Source organism: Gastrolobium bilobum, unplaced genomic scaffold (genome assembly GCF_033153095.1).
Source record: "Gastrolobium bilobum isolate Gb01-03AN ecotype WA unplaced genomic scaffold, APGP_CSIRO_Gbil_v1 utg7102, whole genome shotgun sequence".
NCBI classification, from domain to species: Eukaryota; Viridiplantae; Streptophyta; class Magnoliopsida; order Fabales; family Fabaceae; genus Gastrolobium; species Gastrolobium bilobum.
In genome coordinates this window covers 362,458-386,281 of record NW_026898776.1, presented here as the reverse complement: position 1 = coordinate 386,281, position 23,824 = coordinate 362,458, and the positions used below count along the sequence as shown (strand labels likewise).

At 37.8% G+C, this 23,824-nt stretch overlaps 1 protein-coding gene across 5 annotated transcripts; it reads right to left on the bottom strand.

The window, feature by feature from the left end:
* Positions 1-237: 237 nt before the first annotated feature.
* LOC133284006 (starch synthase 3, chloroplastic/amyloplastic-like) lies at positions 238-21,583 on the bottom strand. Of its 5 annotated transcripts, none has more exons than XM_061480946.1 (17): positions 21,511-21,583; positions 21,279-21,438; positions 21,080-21,131; positions 19,429-20,832; positions 18,462-18,676; positions 17,875-18,145; positions 16,963-17,138; positions 15,579-15,686; positions 10,117-10,226; positions 9,425-9,530; positions 8,725-8,895; positions 3,794-3,922; positions 3,027-3,209; positions 2,386-2,517; positions 2,189-2,300; positions 1,878-2,001; positions 238-719 (listed from the first exon to the last, which is right to left on the bottom strand). In XM_061480946.1, exons 2-17 carry the CDS (start codon positions 21,333-21,335, stop codon positions 584-586), a joined length of 3,486 nt encoding a protein of 1,161 aa, XP_061336930.1. In that variant the 5' UTR covers positions 21,336-21,438; positions 21,511-21,583; the 3' UTR covers positions 238-583. The 5 variants fall into 5 exon arrangements, with proteins under 5 accessions (XP_061336930.1, XP_061336931.1, XP_061336932.1 ...); XM_061480947.1 differs by adding an exon at positions 1,014-1,131 and having other exon boundaries at positions 583-719; positions 21,279-21,534; XM_061480948.1 differs by adding an exon at positions 1,014-1,128 and having other exon boundaries at positions 583-719; positions 21,279-21,534.
* Positions 21,584-23,824: the final 2,241 nt, after the last annotated feature.

Genomic DNA, 23,824 nt, shown 5'->3' with positions numbered 1-23,824 from the left:
TTAATAGCACTTCGGATCCAATTACACCTTAAAATGACACATTGCACTTTATCAATTAACGTTGTGACAATTTGCAAATTATATTCAACGACTTCATATTCAATAAATAAATCCACTCTCATATTTTTATCACCTTGGTCGAAGATGATTAAAGTCATATTTAAGCTCATAACAAAATTTCCAATAAACTTTTTCGATTCTACACTGCAAACAAAATAAATAAATAAAAAAGTTACAAAAAAAATGGCTTTCTACTCCTAATTTTCAATTCTGTAATGCACAAAAAACAAGTTGCACATATTGATCTATTATTCTGCAATGCATTTCACAAGTTCAGCTTTGTAAAAACATGATTTCGTAGCATATACTAAAAATATTCTATAACTTACCTATATCATTGCGTGCCAACAAAAGAATGAACCGTATGAGGCTCGTCTGTACAAACTGATGCCACCTTGCAGTTAACTATCTTTCATAAGGTTTCACTATATGCAACTAATTACTCTTGGACTAAAGCTTGAGACAAAAGCTGTACAAAGGGGATAAATATTAATTTGCATTTCACATCCTGTCCATTGAAATCTCAAGCTGACTTGTGTGCTGCATGGTAAAGTTCCAAATAATCAAGAGCAGGACGGTTCCAAGACCAGTCTTGCTCCATCACCGTCTTGCATAAAGCGTTAAACCAATCACGGCTGTCATACCACGATGATATTGCCCTGAAAGCAAGAGTCCACAAAATTAATTTTGCAATAAGAAACATTTTAGTACTTTGGAAACACAGATGGCCATGTTTGTGTGCAACTATGTGGTAACAATGTGAGCAAAGCAACAAGATAATAAACAGGTCAACGTCAAAAGATGCAAAAATGCATAATGCTTCTGGTTTCCTCTGTCCATTCCTAGCCACTTTTTTTTTTTTTTGAAAGCTAAAATACACCGGTTCCTAATAGGGTCGGGGAAGATCCTTCAATCTCTTTGAGGATTTTCGGGAAGAATTATATATTACTCACCAACAAAATCCTCATATTGACCAGCAGGATTTGAATTCATGCCCTTGTGGGGTATGGATCAAATCCTTTGCTAACTGTGACCACCTTTGTTTGCATTCCATAGCCACTTTCAACCCTTCTTTCCGCATAAAAGTTCCAATGAAAGAAATTCAGCATACGACGTTAATTTGTTTTCAAGGATCGTGTATTTCAAATATACAATGCTGGGACACTGCAAAAGCTTTTTAACAAATTATAATATCAAGCAAAAGAAACTCCTTTTTCTAGTAAACATCAATCTTATACAGTGACAGATAAAGAAGACATGGTTATAGTTGTAATACAATATTACTTACTTGTCTTCACCTTAAAAGTTTTAAAAGTTATTGTTATTGGAATAGTTAGTTCATGCTGATATACTATTAGAGCCTTTGTGATCAAGATTTTTAATTGAATCTTTGCTGCCTCTATTCTTCTAATAAAAGAAAGAATTTTAGCACAAGGTAGATTGGCCTATATATTATCTCTATTTCAAGCTCAAAGAACTCTTGTGTGACAAGTATATTAGAGATATAATATAAAACCTCACTTATTTTCACCCAGATGCTTAAAGTTTTGGGATAATTAATTTATTACGTATGCTACTAGCATTGGTATGGTCACAAATTGGGCTTGATCCTTGACATAAATATATTTTTGAAAGGACTTTTAGGCTACTAGCCAAGCTTAGAGATATTGAAATTCATCATAGATCATTACTAAATATGGTTTAACTTCTAAATATATATGCCGACGGGTACATATTATTGGAGTTGTGCTGTGGGCAAATTGGGTTTTTTCATGTTTAGATATAACTGCCTGCTCATCATATAGCACATAACTCACCTATCAAGAGCATAATCAACACCTCCAGCATCAGCTCCATCAAAACTAAATCCATTTGGCTCAAGACCTTGTGCTTGTGCTCTATCCCTATCATGATCAACGTCAAATACCGTGTCGTAAAGTCCTGCAAAATTATATCAAGATGAATGTCAACTGAACCAAAATTGAGTTGAATGAACACAATAATCTAAAAAGACAAAAAAACATTCCACATAGAAATGTACATAGTCAACGCATTATTCAGGGTCTGCATGTCAACAAGACCAATTAAATGAATTTTATTGTTGACTAAAAATAAAGCATGTACAAACCTCCAGTTTTTCGAACAACAGGTATTGAACCGTATCTCATTGCTATGAGTTGAGTGAGTCCACATGGCTCAAATATTGAAGGAACTAGAATGAAATCAGCACCAGCATATATCTAGAACAAAAAATGTAAAGGAGTCAGTATCGCCCCATTGAGTTGTACCTTGTTGACCAAAGATTTTTTAGTTTCCGTAAGTTACCAAGTGTGAAAGAGGCTCATCGTATGCTAGACAAAGTCTAGCGTGATCACTATAAGAGGAATGCAATTCATTGGCCAAATTCACAAAATCATTTTGGATACGAGGATCTGGAGCGGAACCAAGTAATACAACCTGCATTCAAATCTTTTCAGAGTCAAGACAAGGATACTTTAGTGCAACATTTGAAAACAAGTTCTAAATTGAACAAGAAAATCTAATAACAAATTCAAATGTCGTACTATTTGAAGATATCATATCATGCATCCTGTAAAATTATTTCCACTAAACCACTTGACTTAAAATCTGAAACTGTTAAGTGGATGCCAAAATCTGTCTGCTTATCTCTAACACAAGGACAATGAGGATTAAGCGCAAAACAACTTAGTAAAAGAAGATTTAATACCGAAATCAGTTGTAAAATAACCACTTGGCCTAAAAGCTTAAACTATGAAGTATCATGGCCACAAGAATGATTTTTATAATTATACCAAAAAATAATAGTTAAAATGTTTATAATTTGTTCTACCAGTATAATTTGCTCTACCAGTGTTCATATACTAAGGAACAATCCACTATTATGCAGAAAACTATGGCATTGCTGCTGGTGCACATTTTGATCTATAATAGAAATTGAGGAAGACCTGTCCACCACGTTCTAGGGCGCGCCGTATGGCATGTTTGATGAGATGGATCCCTTTCTGATGAGTCAATCTAGTAATAACTCCTACTAAAGGAAGATCAGCTTTTTTTAAACATAGCATTTGTTGCAAGGCTTCCTTGGAAGCTCTTTTTCCTTCAACAACGTTTTCTGATGTGTATGATACCTGGAATAATGTGATATTGAAGTCATAATTGAATTAGTAGAAACTAAATTAAAATAACTTGCATGTGATAAGCACAGTTACAGCTATAGGGATTAGAGTAATGCTACTGACTCATTGGAGTCTTTACTGAACTCCACTTCATACATAAATCTATCAGTCCATTTGCATTTAAGAAGTTCTAGTTAAAATTTTCTCTCTGTTAAACTCAGATGGGACAATGTGTGCTGTTGTGCACTGTGGGACAATTTTCTTCATATTGATGATCCATCCCAAACATTCACAAAGTTACAGAATAAGATGTTGCAAGTTTCTTCACTCTAATCGATTGCATTTTTTTAGGGGCATCGATAAGAGAACTGATATAGGAGGGAGCCAGTCATTACAGTGTCTTTTCCAATGGAAGTAAAAAGTGAAGATAAAAACCGCTTCAGCACTGTTCCCACTTGAATTGTCTAACTTTAGTAAATAGACATAGGTAATCAAGCAGTCACAAATCATAATGTTGGGACTTAACTTTGAAACCTATATGCCACTGTAGATATGTTATAAAAGACAAAGAAAGATCTGTGTATATGTCTACTTACAGGAAGGAAGTTATCATTATATGGGTCCCATATATCTGGGTCAATTCCATTTATTATACCATGGAACTTGCTAAGATGAGGAGCAACTACAGGATTCCCAGCAACCTCCCTTGAATAAGTGGGGGAGACCTGCCAAAGATGTATGACCAAAATGCTTATTCAATAATAGAAAATCAGAATATGATAAAGATGCAAAAATCACAATCAGCTTCTCCTTCATTTCAAATTAATGATTCGGTTTAACCTCCAAAATAGTATCTGATGTTCCAATCTTATAGAATTATATTATGAAGGGGAAATATTTGTGGGAAATAGATTTTAAACATACAGATGACGAGTGAGAGGTCCAATCAAATTTTTGACAAGAAATGCTATAACTTTAAGTGCACAATACTTGAAAAAGGGTATTCTAATATATTATAGAATTGTAAATAATCTGTACAAAGGGTTCTCTATTTATAGAGAATATTTGACCTACTTTTAACCTAATGAGTTTGGCCCAATACAACAAAGGGCTTGGCCCAATACAACAATAAATGACTAAATAAAAACTAAATAATAACTAAATCAATATTATTTACAACACTCCCCCTCAAGCTGAGGAATAGATATTTATCATTCCCAGCTTGCTAGTAAGTTCTTGAAATCTGTCTGAAGGAAGCCCCTTTGTTAATAGATCAGCTAATTGACGCCCAGTGGGAATGTATGGAGTGGTAATCAACCCGCTATCAAGTTTCTCTTTGATGAAATGGCGGTCAACCTCAATATGTTTAGTCCGATCATGTTGAACTGGATTATGAGCTATACAAATAGCGGACTTATTATCACATAGCAGCTTCATATGTCCCTCACATTTTATTTTGAGATCATCAAGAACAATTTTCAGCCACAGTAACTCACAAATGCCTTGAGCCATAGCTCGAAATTCAGCTTCTGCACTTGATCTGGCAACCACATCTTGTTTCTTACTTCTCCATGTCACCAAGTTACCGCAAAGAAACATGCAATAACCAGTGGTAGAACGACGGTCAGTCACGGATCCAGCATAATCAGCATCTGTGTAGACTTCTAAAGATAGATTGCCATCACGTCGGAATAACAATCCTTTACCAGGAGTACCTTTAAGATACTGAAGAATTCTCTCTACTGCCTGCATGTGTTTTTCTTTTGGATCGTGCATAAACTGACTGACAACACTAACAGCATAAGCTAGGTCTGGTCTAGTATGGGCCAGATATATCAATTTCCCAACTAGTCGTTGATATTGTCCTTTATCAACTGGAGGACTCTCTTCTTCATAGCCCATCTTGTGATTCTGCTCAATAGGAGTATTAGAGGGTTTACACCCGAGCTTTCCTGCTTCTTTGAGAAGATCAAGAACATATTTCCTCTGGCTGATAAAAATTCCTTTGCTTGAATGAGCTACTTCTATCCCTAGGAAATATCTCAGTTTCCCAAGGTCTTTGATTTCAAACTCAGAGGCAAGCCGTGTTTGCAGAATCTGTCTCTCCACAAAATCATCACCTGTGATAATAATATCATCAACATATACAAGGAGCACAGTAAGCTTCCCATTTTGGGAGTGCTTGAAGAAAAGAGTGTGATCTCCTTGGCTCTGTCTGTATCCTAAGGTCATCATAACCTTAGTAAATCTTCCAAACCAAGCACGAGGTGACTGCTTCAATCCATACAAGGCCTTTTTTAATCTACATACTTTATTTTCCCCCTTCACAGAATCAAAACCAGGCGGGATTTCCATGTAGACTTCTTCTTCTAACTCACCATTGACGAAAGCATTTTTCACATCAAATTGATTTATATCCCAATTGTAATGGGCAGCAAGGGATAACAAGATTCTCACTGTATTCATCTTTGCAACTGGAGCAAAGGTTTCTTCATAATCAATGCCATAGGTTTGAGTGTAACCTTTGGCCACTAATCGAGCCTTATATCTCTCAAGATTGCCATCAGAATTATATTTCAGGGCATAAACCCATCTGCACCCTACTGCTTTCTTTCCGTTGGGTCTATCAATAACCTCCCATGTTTTATTTTTCTCCAAAGCATTCATCTCCTCTTGCATGGCTTGAGCCCAATTCCTATCTTTCAAGGCTTCATGTACTGATTTTGGGATTGCAATAGAATCTAGTGCTGAAACAAAGCTTTTGTGCTGCACAGAAAGATTAGCAGAGGAAACAAAGTGGGAGATAGGGTATTGAGTACAAGAGGGACAGGAGGAACAAGTTTTCTTGTGACAAGATCTTTTTCCTTTTCTAAGAGCAATAGGTAAGTCATCAGAAGTAGAAGCAATGGGTAAGTCATTAGAGATATCAGAAGAAATAGACAAATCATGAGAGGAAATAATATTAGAATCAGAAACAGGAGATTCAGGAGACTCAGAAGAAATAGGAGATTCAGGACTTACCAGTGGTTCAGACGATTGAGGTTGCTGGTCAGACAGTATGGGTTGTATCTCAGGTGTATTTGAAGGTTCTGACACACCAGGAGCAGACACACTAGGAAGAGAGAAGATTGATCCAGACTCAAAGAAGGAAGGGGACGAGTCTTCCCCTGACGATGAGGACCCAGGAAATAAGATTCAGATTCTTGAAAGGTGACATCCATAGAAACAAAAAATTTCCGACTTAGTGGATGATAACACTTGTACCCTTTTTTATAAGGGTTATAACCAAGGAAGACACACTTAAGAGCCCTAGGATCCAACTTACTCCGATGTTGTTTATGAACATGGACAAAGGCAACACATCCAAACACTCTTGGTGGAAGGCTCTGCAATATGGGAACAGAAGGATAGAAGGAAGTCATGGAATGAATAGGACTGATATTGTTAAGGACCCGTGAAGGTAAACGGTTGATCAAAAAAGTTGCAGCTAATACTGCTTCTCCCCAATAAGAACTAGGAACAGATGTCTGAAAAAGTAGTGCTCTAGCAACTTCAAGAAGGTGACGATTTTCCTTTCAGCAACCCCGTTTTGTTGAGGGGTATCAACACATGTGAGCTCATGAATTATACCTCTGTCTGAAATGAATTGTGACAGGCGTTGATTGACGTACTCAGTACCATTATCAGATCTGAGTCTTTTAATACCCTTACCAAACTGAGTCTCAACCATGTGATGAAACCGAATAAATATCTCTGGTACTTCAGACTTGTCTTTCATCAAGTATATCCATGTTATCCGAGTACAATCGTCAATAAAAGAAACAAACCACCTAGCACCTGAAACACTGTGCACTTTAGAAGGGCCCCAAACATCAGAATGGATAAGAGAAAAAGGTTCCCTGCTTTTAATAGTGCTAGAAGGAAATGACACTCGATGGTGTTTTGCAAATTCACAAACATCACAATGAAAGGTCTCAACCGACTTATTGAGAAACAGAGAGGGGAACATAGACTTCAAAAGACTAAATGGTGGATGCCCGAGACGCTTGTGATGGAGCCAAATCATAGACTGTGCAGTAGAAGGATGACGTGTCATTAATAACTGATTTTTGCTAGCATGGTCTGGAAGGAGATGATACAACCCATCCTGTTCATTAGCAACTCCAATTGTCTTCTTCGTGGTAAGATCCTGAATAAGACAATGAGAAGGAAAAAATGTGATAGAACAATTCAAATCAGTTGTAAGTTTTTGAGTGGAGATAAGATTAGTAGAAAGCTGAGGAACATAAAGAACATTTTTAAGAAACAAGGAAGGTTGAATTTGAATGTTACCAGAACCAATAACTGATTTATGGGATCCATCAGCTACGGATATAGTATGACTACCAACAGTAGGATGATAAGAACAAAACAACTCAGTACGACAAGCCATATGATCAGTTGCACCAGAATCCAAAATCCATGAGGTTTTAAAATCAGTGCAAGAAGCAAGAAGAGATATAGAACGTGTGCTCTTACCAGATAAGATCGAAGAACTATCATGCTCGGCCATTCTTTAACAAAAAAAGTTAACAACCAGCGATAAAATCAACCAAACAGAATATCAAATGACCTCTGATCAGAAAAATAATTACAGATCCAGACAGAAGACAAGAAGACGAGAAGAATGGTGGTGGTCCGGTCCAAAAACACGGCTGCACGCGCCTCCACGCGCCGGAGAAAGGAGCTGCGCGTGGGATTCACTCGCCGGGAAAGGGGCGGCGCGTGAGAGCGCGTGGATGGGCTTCGCCGGTTGAGATTTTTCTGGTGTGGTCGTCCGGTGAGCGCGCACCTGTCTGTGGGTGGTCGCGGTTGAAAAGTCGCCGAAAAGTGGTCCAAACGGTGAAGACAGATCTGATTGGAGGCGATCGGAGGTGTTTCGGTCGTTTGTGGCGGAGGAACACTGCGTAGAATGATAGATCGGAGGAAAAATAAGGTCAACAATGGTCCCCTTGGTCCAAAAGGTCCCCGGAAAAATTTTTCGGTGGCGGCTAATGGCAGCAAGAGGCAAAGAAATTAGGGTTTTGTTAAAAAAGAAGATAATATGTGCGGAAGCAAAGCCCTCAGATCGAGAGCTCTGATACCAACTTGAAAAAGGGTATTCTAATATATTATAGAATTGTAAATAATCTGTACAAAGAGTTCTCTATTTATAGAGAATATTTGACCTACTTTTAACCTAATGAGTTTGGCCCAATACAACAAAGGGCTTGGCCCAATACAACAATAAATGACTAAATAAAAACTAAATAATAACTAAATCAATATTATTTACAACAACAATCACTAAAGAATTTTGGCTGCAACAACATACAACTTTCTCTCCATGAAATCTACCCAATAATATATATGCTAAAAATAAAAAAGGCAGTCTGGTGCTATGAAGCTCCTGTTATGCAAAGGGTTCAACACTTTTATAACTAAAACAATAAAATATTATGTGAAAGTAAGGGAAATTGACGAATTTAGGTCATAACCAGCACTTTACCGTTGTAGCCTTGTCTGAGTATGTCAAGGCTTTTCCAATAAACTGGGCTCCAAATTCAAGGTTATGAATTGTGAAGACAACTTGTGCTTTACTAAGACCATAATGTGCATATTTGTCTTTAAATAGCCATGCAACCGGAGCACTCGACCAATCATGGCAATGGATGATATCCTGCGCATTGGTAAGAGCCAATTACAATACATCCTTGGAGAAAACTAATTAAACTCCAAACATTTTTTTTCCCCCAAAAGCATGTGATAATATACATTGTTAAACCTGAGGCCGCATGCAAATTTATATTAATGGTATGTCTAGCCTGGATAAATGGTATCACTGTTCTTGTGTGATTGAAAAGTCACAAGTTCGAATCTAGAAAATATTTTCTTTGCAAATATATAAGGATAAAACTAAGTAAAATGATTGCTCTCACCCTAAAAAAAAGTGACAAAATTTCCTCACCCCTGTTCTAATTTCTGACTAGTCTTAAATGAAAAATTGCATGCATATAATGTTTTTGGGTCTAGTGGGATGAAAGAGAATGTTAAGTTGCATCCAAAGAATAGACAATTTATGTTCCACTCTTACATCAGGAAAGGAAATGTTTCTTGAAAGTTATGAAATTAAAAAAAAAAAATATAAACTTTTTATCAAAAATAAATTAAAATAAACGCTTAATCACTAGCCAAATGGTATGTCTTACAGGATGAAATCCATTTTGGAGTAGAAATTCAAGAGCTGCATGACAAAAAAATCCAAATCTCTCTGCATCATTCCCACGACCATATATGCAGCCAACCTGAAAGAATCTGTAGGAAAGAATATTGATTTCTAAAGCATAGTTAAATTTATGAAGCATTTGAAGTTTTTCCAAGTCAGCTTAATGGCAATGTTCATAAAGAGTACAAATGCAGCTACCCAATAAAGGAAATAAAAAAAGAGCACAAAAGATTAAAAAAGATACACTTCTGGATGTGGGATATAACTGCTGCAGACAACCACAATGTTTGGTACTAAGTGACCTAATGCTTCTTAAATACATTAAAAGCCTAGCCAGCAAGTTGCTTACACGTGCCTGACCACCACCATTCCTACTCTTTTCCTAAAATGCTAGTACCTCAACCCCACCACAGGCAATGAACGTGCCAGAGGAACAATTTACACTTAGCAAATGGTGTCCAAAAGAATCCCCAGGCCTATAAGATTGCCATCAAGCAATTTTATTAGAAGACTTTAAGTTCAATGATATTACTACAGTAACCATAAAATTTTGCATGTTATCTCAACATAGATATTGCTTTAACCTAGAAAGTTGATGTGAAAAAGGTATTTTTCCAGAATAAAATATGAAGCTTAGACCTAAGAAGCGCTTAATTGACATGTCAGAGCATTTACCCATTTTGAGGCTCCAAAAAGTAGACAGAGAGGCCTTCAACCTTTCCATGCCATACTTTTATTTCAGTCCCACCCCAGAAATAGTTTTTGTAATTTTGAAAGTCCTGTACCTGTATCAGCAGCCATATATTTTGTAGCTAAGAATAACAAAACAACATGAATACAATATACGAATTTTCAAACAAAATGTTAATGTACGTGCTCAACAATAGCCTTTTATATCTTTCAAGAGAGTCACTGATGCAGATGCTCAACAGCCAAAAGTTAAGAAATGTGCTCAACAAATCATTCATTTCCATGCAACCATCAAACAATACTAGAAATTCCCCCCATTGATTATCAATCAGTTTCATATCAAAACTCAGACTACATCACTCTCTATAATAATTACAACATCATTCTGTATTCAATAGGGAAAGGGCAGAAAACTGATGAATTAAGTAACAGACATTAAATATCCCATGCAGAGTTCAAGATGTAATATAAGCACTCTTGTTGTAAATAGTGTCATAGAGGTCCCACATTGTGTATATGTCTTTGTATCTCTTATTTGGTTTAATATATAAATGAAATCTCCTCCGTGTAGTTGACACAAGGATTACAATCAATACCTCTTGTATCTTGATAATTAACATGGTATCTAGAGCCTAACAAGAGGAATCCTAATCCGCGTCTTTCCGGTGGACCACTATCCGCTGAGTAATTTTTTTTTTTTTCCGGAAACAGTCATATCTGTCAGTTTTCGGCTTCCATATATCGTCTAAGGACCTATCGGATCAGTGTCGCTGTCAGGAACCACCGTTGACCGCCGTTGACTGCAGTCTCCGACGACTTTTCCAGCGAACCACCCACGATTCTGATCGCCACGACGAGGCAATCCTCTCTGTCCAGGACCCACCTCCAGATTCTCTTCCACGCGCGTGAGACAGCCACTGCTGTCCGTTTTCTTGCAGCGGTGCGTGGAGGCGCGTGCCCCAAACCCTGTAGCATGATATTGTCCGTTTTGCCCCGCGCACAAGCACCGTCGAGCTCACGGTTTTGTTTCTTGGGACACCCCACAAAAGGTCTCACACTAGAAGAGGTATCCACACCCTTATAAGGCATGCTTCGTTCCCATCTCCAACCGATGTGGGACATTACATCTTGTAACGCCTGGCAACTTGCAAGGATCAACGACTGTCTCCACACACTAACACGAGACTTTTCAGCGTGCTTTGTCCTCACTCGCACACTTCCCGGGAAAACTTCCCAGGAGGACACCCATCCCTGAATTGCTCCAAGTCAAGCACGCTTAACTGTGAGGTTCTTCCGATCCGGGCTACCGAAAAGTAGATGCATCTTGTTAGTATAGGTAGTACCAATTAATTCTTATAAGCCATTCCCAACTGTACCGTCCCATACCAGCACAGTCTCTGGAATCCCTCTCTTTCGGGTGTTGATTCGATTCATTCATGTACCCCCCTCCCTAGAAGCCTGCCAGGAGCCGCTCCTTGTCCGTGCCCTTGCGCACCGGCGATCACTCCCCGCCCTCGTCAGCGCCCGGGATGTTACATGCCCACCAGCTTCCCCCTGGTTCGTCCTCGAACCACACCGTACTGGATGAGAGGCCCTGCTCTGATACCACTTGTAACGCCTGGCAACTTGCAAGGATCAACGACTGTCCCCACACACTAACACGAGACTTTTCAGCGTGCTTTGTCCTCACTCGCACACTTCCCGGGAAAACTTCCCAGGAGGTCACCCATCCCTGAATTGCTCCAAGTCAAGCACGCTTAACTGTGGAGTTCTTCCGATCCGGGCTACCGAAAAGTAGATGCATCTTGTTAGTATAGGTAGTACCAATTAATTCTTATAAGTCATTCCCAACTGTATCGTCCCATACCAACACAGTCTCTGGAATCCCTCTCTTTCGGGTGTTGATTCGATTCATTCATGTACCCCCGTCCCTAGAAGCCTGCCAGGAGCCGCTCCTTGTCTGTGCCCTTGCGCACCGGCGATCACTCCCCGCCCTCGTCAGCGCCCGGGATGTTACACGTGCAACTCCGGCTTGACGTCGGACCACCACGGTTCATCTCGTCTTCTCCTTGCGCACCTGGATTTGTCCTCACTTTGTGGTTTTGACTTCGTTACGGCTTCCCACAACGTCTTTTCCCTTGTTAGTTACTGTTCACGCGTGTTTCTTTGCTTTCCGTTATTGTTCATCTTTGTTTCAGGTGACCTATGGCTGATTCGTCACTCCACGATGCATCCAAGGGTTCTCAAAAGAATGACACGCCTGTTTTCACTAACTACGTTAATGTTTCGTTGCACGTCGACAAGTTGGATGGCTCCAATTATGACTCTTGGGCTTCTGATCTCCAACTTTGGCTAGATGGACAGGATTATGCTGACAATCTCATTACTAAGGCTGAGTCCATTTCGGTAGATGTACGCCCTCGATGGAAAAAGGTTGATGCTCAGTTATGTAGCATCATCAAGTCTACCATCCACCCGTCATTGAAGCAGATCTTCCGTGCTCACGTCACTTGTGAGTCTGTTTGGCGTCAGGACAAGTCACTTTATACCAATGACACTCAGCGACTCTATGGTGTTTGTCAAAATTTGATAACTTTTATTGCTGCTCAACACTTTGATGTCTCTATGTCTGCCTATTTGGGAAAAGTTCAGGGTCTCCTTCATGATTTCAATGAACTTTTGCCTCATGTTGCAGACCTTGCTAATGAACTTGAGCAACGCAGCACATTCTTCATGCTCATATGGCTTGCCGTTGGAATACTCTGTCAACTGGGATCAGATCTTGGGCTCTATTACTGTTCCATCCCTGGACTCTGTTTGGTCTACGTTGCTTCTAATTTCACCTAAGTCTGCTATGGAGCCTGCATTATCTTCTCCCTCTTCAATTGACCCTTTTGCCCTTGTCTCCAAGGGTTATGCACGTGGACGCAAACCCCCTAAAGGATGCCCTCTCTGCACTCATTGCAACAACCCGGGCCATACTATTGATCGTTGTTGGGATCTTTATGGTCGCCCTCCTCGCTCCGCTAATTTTGCTCAGAGTGTTGCTCCTGTCTCGGACTCTGCTTTGATTGCTGCACCACAACCACCTCCGTCTATTCTCACTGACGTCTTGCAATGGTATGAGGAGCAGCGTCCTCCTGGTACCACTGCCTCTGGTGCACACACGGGTAATTCCTTTACTGGTTTTTCTCACTCGCCCTCTCTTGGTTCATGGATTATCGATTCTGGTGCATCTGACCATATTTCTGGTAATAAGTTTTTATTCACCTCTCTCTCTACGTCTGGTCCCCTGCCCAGTATCACTATGGCTAATGGGTCACTGGTTCAGTCCCCAAGGGATTGGCACTGTTCTCCTTTTTCCTTCTATTCCCTTTAACAATGTGTTTTATGTTCCTAATTCTCCTTTCAACCTTATTTCCATTAGTCGCTTGACTCGATCCCTTAACTGTATTATTTCCCTCACTAAAAAGTCTGTCATTTTGCAGGATCAGAGCTCGGGGAGGACACTTGGCGTCGGATCTGGTGTATTATTTCCCTCACTAAAAAGTCTGTCATTTTGAAGTAAGAAACAAAATGTAGTTGCTAGATCAAGTGCTGAAGCAGAATATCGCTCCATAGCCACAGCCACCTATGAACTCATCTGGTTAAAACAACTACTGAAGGAACTTGATAGGAATGCAAACGTAAACAATGGGATTTTCTGAATAATTCCTCTATATTAAGCTCAAACCAGTAAAATCAAGAAAGTTACGCTTGAAACAAATCTGAATACATACTATAGTGCTTCTATAGCTCAGATTGTGCAGAAAGAAAAAAAGAAAAGTTAACAGAATGTAAATGGTTCAGGGGCTTTCGAGATGCCCTGAGATCTCCCACTTTGCATAAGCAATTCTCATGACCTCCACGGTACCCATTCCTTCTTCACGTCCCTTTTTATCATCTAATGTCTCATCATGTGTAACTGTTGAGATATACAGTCTCACATTGATTGTATCAGGCCTTGGGCACTCCCACCCTTTGAGCTAGCTTTTGGGGTGGTGTATCCCAAGATTCTTTACATGGTATCACCTTATAATCACTCAAGCTCTGATACCATGTAAAGAACCTTGGGATACACCACCCCAAAAGCTAGCTCAAATGGTGGGAGTGCCCAAGACCTTATAAACTTCACATTAGTTGCACATACAACCAATGTGGGACTATATATCTCAACACGCCCCCTCACATGAGAGTCCATTGGGCTTGAAGAGTGGACAATGCAACAGGCCCAGCCTACCTGTGCTATGAAACGCCACAAGAGAAAGTGGGGGGCGGCGAGACTCTGGTGCATTGTCCATCCTTCAACCGCAGTGGGCTTTCGTATGAGAGGGCGTGTTGAGATATATAAAACCATTAATGTAGCCTTACCCATTAGCTTAAGCTTTTGGGTTGAATTGGTTCTTTACATGGTATTAGAGCCTCGGTGTACCGGGTTCGAACCTCACTGTCCCCCACTTTCTTTGTAGTGGAATTTCTTTCTTCGCACAGGTAGGTGGGCCTGTGCATTGTCCACCCTTCAAGCCCAGTGGGCTTTCGTGTGAGGGGGCGTGTTGAGATATATAAAACCATTAATGTAGCCTTACCCATTAGCTTAAGATTTTGGATTGAATTGGTTCTTTACTTGGTATCAGAGCCTTGTGTCCCGGGTTCAAACCTCGCCGCCCTCCACTTTCTCTTGTGGAATTTCTCAGCACAGGTAGGTTGGGCCTGTTGCATCATCCACTCTTCAAGTCCAATGGGCTCTCATGTGAGGGGGCGTGTTGAGATATATAGTCCCACATTGATTGTATGAGGCCTTGGGCACTCCCACCCTTTGAGCTAGCTTTTGGGGTAGTGTATCCCAAGGTTCTTTACAGTAACAAACTCTCCTAACAAACAAGCTGACTTAGCATGCTCATTAGGCTGTGATACATCAGTATTGGGCTTTATTAAGTTGGGCCCTATCAGAACTCAAGTTTGGAGACACTGGCCCAGCATCTCTCATTTGTGATAATCAAACTGCTTTGCATATTGCTTGAAATTCAGTGTTTCATGAAAGGACTAAGCACATTGAGATAGACTGTCATTTAATTGGAGAAAAGGTTCTCTTAGGAGATATAGTCACTCGTTTTGTCAACTCAAATGATCAATTAGCCGATGTATTCACTAAGTCTTTGAGAGGACGTAGGATAGATCAGATATGTAACAAGCTTGGTGCATACGATCTATATGCTCCAGCTTGAGGGGGAGTGTTGTTGTAAATAGTGTCATAGAGGTCACACATTGTGTATATGTCTTTGTATCTCTTATTTGGTTTAATATATAAATGAAATCTCCTTCGTGTAGTTGACACAAGGATTACAATCAATACCTCTTGTATCTTGATAATTAACAAGCACCAAAGCAACAAGGAAAAAAAAGCTTACATTGCTAAGGTTCAAATAATCATACTTTGGAAGAATGATGTCCACGTTGTGATTTAATTCCTGAACAGCCCGGGATAGACTAGTAACAACATCACCAAGGCCTCCAACCTGCAAAAAATGAATAACATGAGAAACGGGAAAATATGTTAAAATAACTAACAGATATTCTCTGCATAACATAGTAACTAGTAACAATCTTTCTGTGAACAAAAAAACATTGCAATAACAATAGATAACGGAATTATCCTTCAGAAGCAGCCTAGCTACATCAGGATGCTACGTGATTTCCTATATTTAAATATATTTATATAGTAGGATTCTCTCTCTAAAATTATTTTCTAAAAATTTTATAATCTATGCATATCCATTGAAATAAATACCCCTGTGCAGTCCCTCAAACTCAGAACAAAATAATAAACTTCCTGGTCATATCTGCTACTGTTTAATTTTGGTTTTTCTTTTTCTTCCTACCTAGCTTTGAAAATAATGGAGAGATTACAATAATAATGCAAGAACGTTCTTAAAACAGAAACGTCAGCATACAGAATGAATGGTGTGAGAAATGTTGAGTTCAAAAGAGAAAAAATGGAAAATGGAGATCTTAAAATTGAAGATTAACTGCAGATAAGACTACCTCTTTAATATTGATGCCTTCTTAAAAGATCCGATCTAAGGCACTGGGAACATTCCCCTAGTGCTACCCATCTTCATCATTAATTAAAGAGGATCAATGAATTTTTTCTCAAGATGTTCAAGAATTCTATCTTTATCCACAAATAAAGGAATCCACTTAGGGAGATCATTTATAATCCTTCTGTCTTCTTTATTCCACAAAGATGCAAAGGAGAAAAGATTATAATCAAAGAAGATTGATTATTAACAAGATCTCCCTATATGACTAAGATCAAAGATTACGAAAAATGTAGAGACTGATGAGCAGAGAAAAAGGACTGACCTGGAAGAAATATAACAAAGACCAGGAAGAATAGAAGAATGTTTTTCACTCAAGAAATTGTTCTAAAATCCCATATATTAAAGGGAATGTTGAACTCTAATATCCTTAAACCTGCAGAAGTTGCGATATTTTAAAATGTTTAAAAGACAGTTTTCCTTTTTCTTTTCCCCCATCAAAATGAATATGTTAGTTTTCCAGCCTTTCAAATTCTCAAATTCCGCTTTTTCATAGAAGTATATTGAAAGAGTACAAAAATTGCAACTGATGTGTAACACCTCTGTTGCGGCAATATATATCATTACGTAACACAACACAAGACAAACAATTCATTGAAAATTCCTAAAATTTGCCAGCCTTGGCAATAAAAAAAGTCTGGCTAGATACATGTAGATGAAATTGAGATAAGATACATGCAATAGGGTAGCTTACCTTTGCAATTGGGGCCATCTCAACAGAAATATGGATTATATGCAAAGGTGGTTCCTTTAAAATACCTCCAAAAACAGGTATGTTATAATCCATTCCAAGTTTGTTATCAAAAACTCCACCCTCTTCACTGTCGGAGAATACAAAGTCCATCATATATGCATCCAGTGGAACCTTAACTGCAGAAACACAAAATCAGTGAATTTCTTTAGGACCAAATGTCTTTTCTCCTGGAGAGAACAAAATGATTACAATTTCTATCAAGTTGCACACAGTCATATATGCAAAAGTATAACAAAATTGTCCATCTTGAAACGCTACTTCTAATGGTACAAGATCCGTGAACATGGAATCTGAGTACAACCATAAGTGATACAGATCATAAACACTGCAGCTATCTTCATAACATTTGTGACGACAAACACACGGCATTCAGATCAAAGGCCAGCCTACAGCATGCACCAATATTTCTGCATCATTCGATTTATCTCTAAATCTATACAGTGGCATACCAAAATTCTGGTGCACAAATCCACAAGTAATCAAATGGCTCTGGACACCTGTTTTCATTCTTTGTCTCCTTTAGCATTGTTCAAATAGCATTATCCACACACAGAATACCATTTGGTAGCACATTAATTCATTCAATAGAAAGACCACTAGACCAGTAATCTGCTAACCAGAATAGCACACCATATATGATGATAACATCAAAAGTGGTAACATAATATATTTGGAGGACACCTGATCATATTTCAGAAATAACATCCTTTCACCAAAATCTAAACAGAGAATAATTAATAAAAAGAATTCAAAATTGAGCAACCAAAGAAACATTAAAATCCTCAATATTTCTAATTGCTGGAATACTATGGTCCAATCATCTTTCAAATGTAAACTAAAGGAAAGACTCACCAGAGGCTTTGACGTGAGTGCCATTGTCTGCAGGCAACATTCTCTGAGGTGGCAGTGGACCGTTATGGTGAGACCAATGATTAAATGAACATCTAAACCAAACCTCAGGTTTTCCGTTCAGATTTGTGTCGGAGGGGTTATAAAATACTGTCACTTTGCTCCCTGCTTGAACATCAAGAGGCTCAGTGAAGACGATATGCTTTTGAGAAAGCAAAAGTCTTTTCAGAGTTCTTTCCTTCATTTCAGCTTTCATTTGTGCTGTTTTTTCAGCCTGCAACAAGAACAGGACCAAATCAACAAGATGAGTATTTAGTAGCTTAAATATCTGTTATAATCTGTTTTCTTCCCAAAACATTGAATGCTTCATTGAGCATTGTAGCATTTAGGCAAACAGTTATGGGGGGATCAAACTAGAGCTACATTCTCAACAAAAGAATATAAACTATCTACTTGATCAAACTAAAAAAGGTGAACTTATCCGCCATACGAGAGATTACATTACAAGACTTATTATCTTTATGCTTGACAAGTATCTTCGGTAGTGCCTCAATGTTACTATTCAAAAGTCATCTCAGGCAAGAACTAACCTTTGCACGTATGACTTCCTCTCTTAATTTTCTCTCCTCCTGGAGTTTTCTGTATATGAACTGCTCTTCCTCAACCCAATACTGTTCATCAGGTATAGCCATAGTGACGATAGCATGAAAGTCTTGATTATGGTTGTTATCATACACAACTGCGTTTTGAGGTGGACCATCAGCAAAGACCCAATCCAGGACAAGAGCTTGGTCAGGTACAACAACTGCATAGATTATAAAATTGATCAAAAGAAGTTTTGTATACTTCACAAACTAATTCTAAAGAAAAGATCAAGTTTTTATCCATCTTCTGAACCTATGTTCTTTTGCTGACCATGGAACAGTCATTGATCTAGAATTACTTAAAGAGTTAATGAGGTGAGTCTAAATCCTATTCTATTAAAAATTTAATGCTTCATCTAAGAAATTTATCTCTCTATCTCTGAAATGTCAGCCAAGCTAATGCAGACACGGTAGAAATCCAAAGCAATGAGTTAGAAATGCTCGTGTAACTTTTAAAGTTCAGAATTCAAACTTCTCATAAAAGACTTCAAATAAATGATGGACATACACACAAATATTTCAGTCCCTTTAATATGCAACCTTTTCATGTTTAAATTAAATGATGGACATGGAAGATCTAAAAAATCAGTTCACTTCAATCCTGATTCCTCTTAGGGATAAAAAAGTACTTCAGAATCATGTATCAGTATCTCATCTACAAATCCATACCATTCATTCACCTGTTGCATCACCATCATGCATCAGCATATACCATGACACATAGCATGTGTCTTCCTTCAGAAGGCCAATCATATTTAAAGAAGAGATGTCAAACTCCACCTCTGTGCATGTCACATCATAGTGTATATATTTTGTCTATTCATACACTTTTTTTTAAAGTCCAGTCAAAGATTCATTTCAAGGAAATGAATTAACACCAAAGATATGGAAAAATATATGTCAAAGAGCATACCATCAGCATACCACCAATCACCGTCTTTTAGAACAGATTTGACAAGCCTTTCAACAATTGATAATCCATCCTCCCAATTATTTTGCCCACCATGAATCCATATTTCCTTAGCATGTGCAAGAGGACCTGAGCTTCTGTTATAATATAATCTGACCAAGTCCTTGCCCTTAAATTCACTAGGTTGAATATACCAAACATTATCAATGGATATTAAAGCATTTTTCATCAATTGCAGCAGCATTTCTTGCCTTTTTTCAACCTCCATCCTTGCCTGTGACCTGTCCGCTTCCTTTGCAGCTTTGTCTGCTTCTATTCTCCTTTGCTCTTCGGCCTGTCTTTCCCTTTCAGCTTGCTCCTTAGCAAGTTTTTCTAATTCTTTGCGTTTCTCCTCAAGCAAGAAATCTTCAAATGCTAATGCATCCATTCCACCATCAACATGTATGCAGAAGTCTTTTTGGTCATTATTGTCATAGACATTTTGTCCATTGAAGAACACAAAGTCTACTTTGTAAGCTTCTCTTGGCACATGCACATGGCAAAACCACCAATCACCCTTGAGACGTGTCTTAATCAACTTAATGCTAAAAGATTTCCACCTCCAATCATTAAATGCCCCCGTGATTAGAATGTCTGGTTCATCACTTAGTGTTGAAAGGTTCTTATTAAGGAACACTTCTACATCTTGATCAGGTTTAACCACAGGAGGATATACAAACAGCTTGGTCCCTTGTGAAAGGTTTTCCTCTGCAATCCTTTCTATTTCCTGCCTGCGCAAATTTGCTTCCAACTCTAACTTCAACAACTTAGAAGCTTCCTCATTTATTCTATCATCAGAAGCAGTGCCTGTTTCCTCAATGGCTTCCTCAATTATTTCACCATCAGCATCAGTATTTGTTTCTTTAGCGTTTTCATCAACTTCTGCATAGTCTATTGTCCTTTCCTCTGAATCTATAACATTCCTAACACCCCCAATGTAAGAAATTTCCTCTTTCTGTAATTTGAGAACATCAACATCCTCATCAATTACAGAAATGTTTCTAATTTCCCCACCTTGATTGCTCTTAACAACACTCAATGCCTCATCTAGCAATGATAATTCACCTGCCTCCCCAGCACTTCCATCAGCTCTATCTACAACCTCAAAATTTCCCTCCTGGGAAATTTCAACTGCCTCTTCCTTATCAGCATCAATATTCACATCAAGTGTTTGTTTATTATCATCACCTGAAATCTCACTAACCATTGGAGTTAATGAATCTCCCCTCTTGACTCTAGCATTCTTTTTATTCCTGTTATGGCTGCTTGTTCCAATAGGCGATTTTTGGTTGAAACCCTTTGAAGAAGGACCAGGACCATTGGGCCTTGCAAGGGACACCTTCTTCTGTTGTCTACTCCGTGAAAAATCTACCAAAATATAAAAACCAAAAAATTCAAAAATTTGAAATAGCAATCTTATGATATAACAAAGGCAAAAGTATTTCTGCCGCCAGAAATACTTTGTTAGTTTGTTTGCCACATACACATATTTACCAGGATTCGACGTCAGATCCTGGTAAATATGTGTACGTGGCAGATAAATTTTTCTGCCTTGTCTGCATAAAAATGAATTCCTATAACAAAACAAGAAAAGAAAATAAAGTAACTAATAAACCTGCACTAGCATTGATGCAATAAGCACCCCAACCTGCCTTGCATGGTGAAGACTGAAACAAAAATAAATAAATAAATAAATTTGACATATTCACCATCATATTAATTCAAGCAAAAAAATATTAAAAATTAAAAAAGAACAAACAGAAGAAAGTAAATCAGACAACAACAGTTTGATACATAAACAGCATAGTAATTACCTGGTAGCCAATTGTAGCTGTTATTGGATGGCGGTTTAGTTGCAAAGACATCTCCATAGTTACTTTGGCGTCAGGAACGTTTCTTCTTCTATAGGTGCTGTCAACAATGGCTTGAGCACATGATCAATGATCACTTGTAATAATGATCTTCCCTCTCAATCTGTGCACCAAATCACAAAATATTATACATAAAACAAACGCTATATTGTAATTCAAGAATATTATATTATACTTTTTGTTATGCTTTCTGTGAAGAGTTTTGATTTAAGCATCTCAGTCTCAGCCACACATGCACTCACTCTGTCTAGTGTTAAAGCTTCGCAAACATTCATTCGTTCATGGGAGTAACGACAGTTCGCGAGGACATCCAACGGTCCAAAATGAGTTTTATTTGAGTGGTTATTGTAACATCAAATGTTGTATCCAATTTTAACCTCTCTTTGTCGTGCGTGTATCTTAATAGGGATTTAGAACTATCATGTTGAAGGAATGAACAGATGTTTCCGGCAGAACTATTGAACTTTGTGATTTTTTTTTTTTTTTTAAAACCTATGGGCCCCACATTTGGTGTTTATATGATATGATGTGTCCATTTTTCTCCAATATTATAGATATAAATCCCATTCTTTTATGGGAAATAGGTTTTTTATGTTGTAAGAAAAAAAATATCTCGTGTAGTAGAAACAAAATTACAAGTGGGATCTACAAGTAAGAGGAGAGAAAAAAAATAGATGTGGGACCCACTCCACTTTTGTGTGTGTGTAAAAAATTGATTTCTCTTATATAACATGAGATACATATAACCTTTCTTTTATTATTAAAAAAAGCAACCAACAAAGCCCAGCACAGTTGGTAGATAGCTGAGTTCCTTAAGCATGTTGACAGGAGTTCGATTCCTGACTGTGTGTATGGAGAAGGCTTCGTTGGGAGAGGTTTACTCACTTAATGTGATCTCCCGCCTCGAAAGGATTAGTCTCCAGCTGTCGGCTGGAGGATGGATACCTTGGGAAATAAAATAAAAAAGCAACAATTTTTTTTTATATATTATACCCGTTAATTCTATAGGTTTCCTATGGACTAGATTCAGAATTTGAGACCGATCTAGAATTAAGTTTTTGAATCCCTCTCAAAGATAATACTACTACATGCTCTAACCTCCATCTGTTCAGCTCTCATGTACTAAACAACCTAGCATTATTTGGTGAATCAACAAAAAGATTTGAATCCAAATAACATAGTCCAATACATAATTAATGGGAGTTTAAAAATGTATAGCTGTTCGACTTTTGATAGGATGCAAGGGTGAGAAACAAGTAATCAACAAGGATGTGGCACATAGAGCTAACGAGAACGTGAGGACAATGTTTTTGCATTCTTCTCTTCATTTGAATCATTAATTAATTCATGCATGGAACGTTTTATTCACGGTCACGGATGGATTTTAACTTTAAAAAAAGAACTCGTGAAGGTGCAGCAATAAAGCTTAAAAAGTGAAATCGGTTTCCCCCTTAAAAGAAAATGAAAAAAAAATCACGAGATAAGTTTGCAAAGTAAATATATCCCAGGTGAGTTAGGATTTAATTTGAAGTGCTTTGGAGTCAAGGCAAGTACTTAAACACAACAATGATGAATCTCGTAATAAATAATCATTAAAACACCTTACAACTAAAAAAAATGAAACAGAGAAAATAATATGAGCCAAGTAAAGCGTAGATGATGAGAGACAAAAACACAAATATATGGCAAATGACACCTAAGTTATTTTGTGCTCACTGACGTTGCAAGTTCGACATCATTCTCATAGTTACATCTTTAATTAATTATTACTCTTTAATAAATTATTAATTTCTAATAAATTATAGTAGCAAATAGATCAACGACTAATAATATATATATATATATATATATATATATATATATATATTCAATCAAAATATATATATATATATATGTATATATATATAAAGTTAATGCTTGCTTTATATACACATAAAAGTAACGAGTTCATCGTAAATATGGGGAACACTAAGTTTAACATTAAAATAGAATCAATTTGAAGCCATCCACAAGTTGTAGTGATGGTGTAACACCCCGTTCTAGAACCGGTTTGTTACTATTATGTACGACATTAAGCGCAGTTACAATCATAAAATTAAATTAAAATACGGATAAACTTTTTCTGTTTTTATTTATAAATATTTTTGTTTAAAATCCATTCCGTAATTCAAACCAATTCCCATAAGGTGATTATAACTTAAACTATATGTGGAATACTTATTGTAAATCTTACTTAGACCAAACATTGCTACCATATGGTGTCAAGTAGTCCCCTTAGACTACCAAGGCTTAAAACTCAACTTTATTGTTCTTAAACATTATACGTATCCACTCTTTATTTATTTAAGAAATTCCTATACTACCTTTATGGTCTCCATTTTCCCAAAATATTATAGGATTATTTATTAGCTACGCGTAGATTCAAACCGCTCTCAAATCAGAGCACCGTAGCCCAAGTTATGACTCTTCTACGAAAATAGTTGCTGATT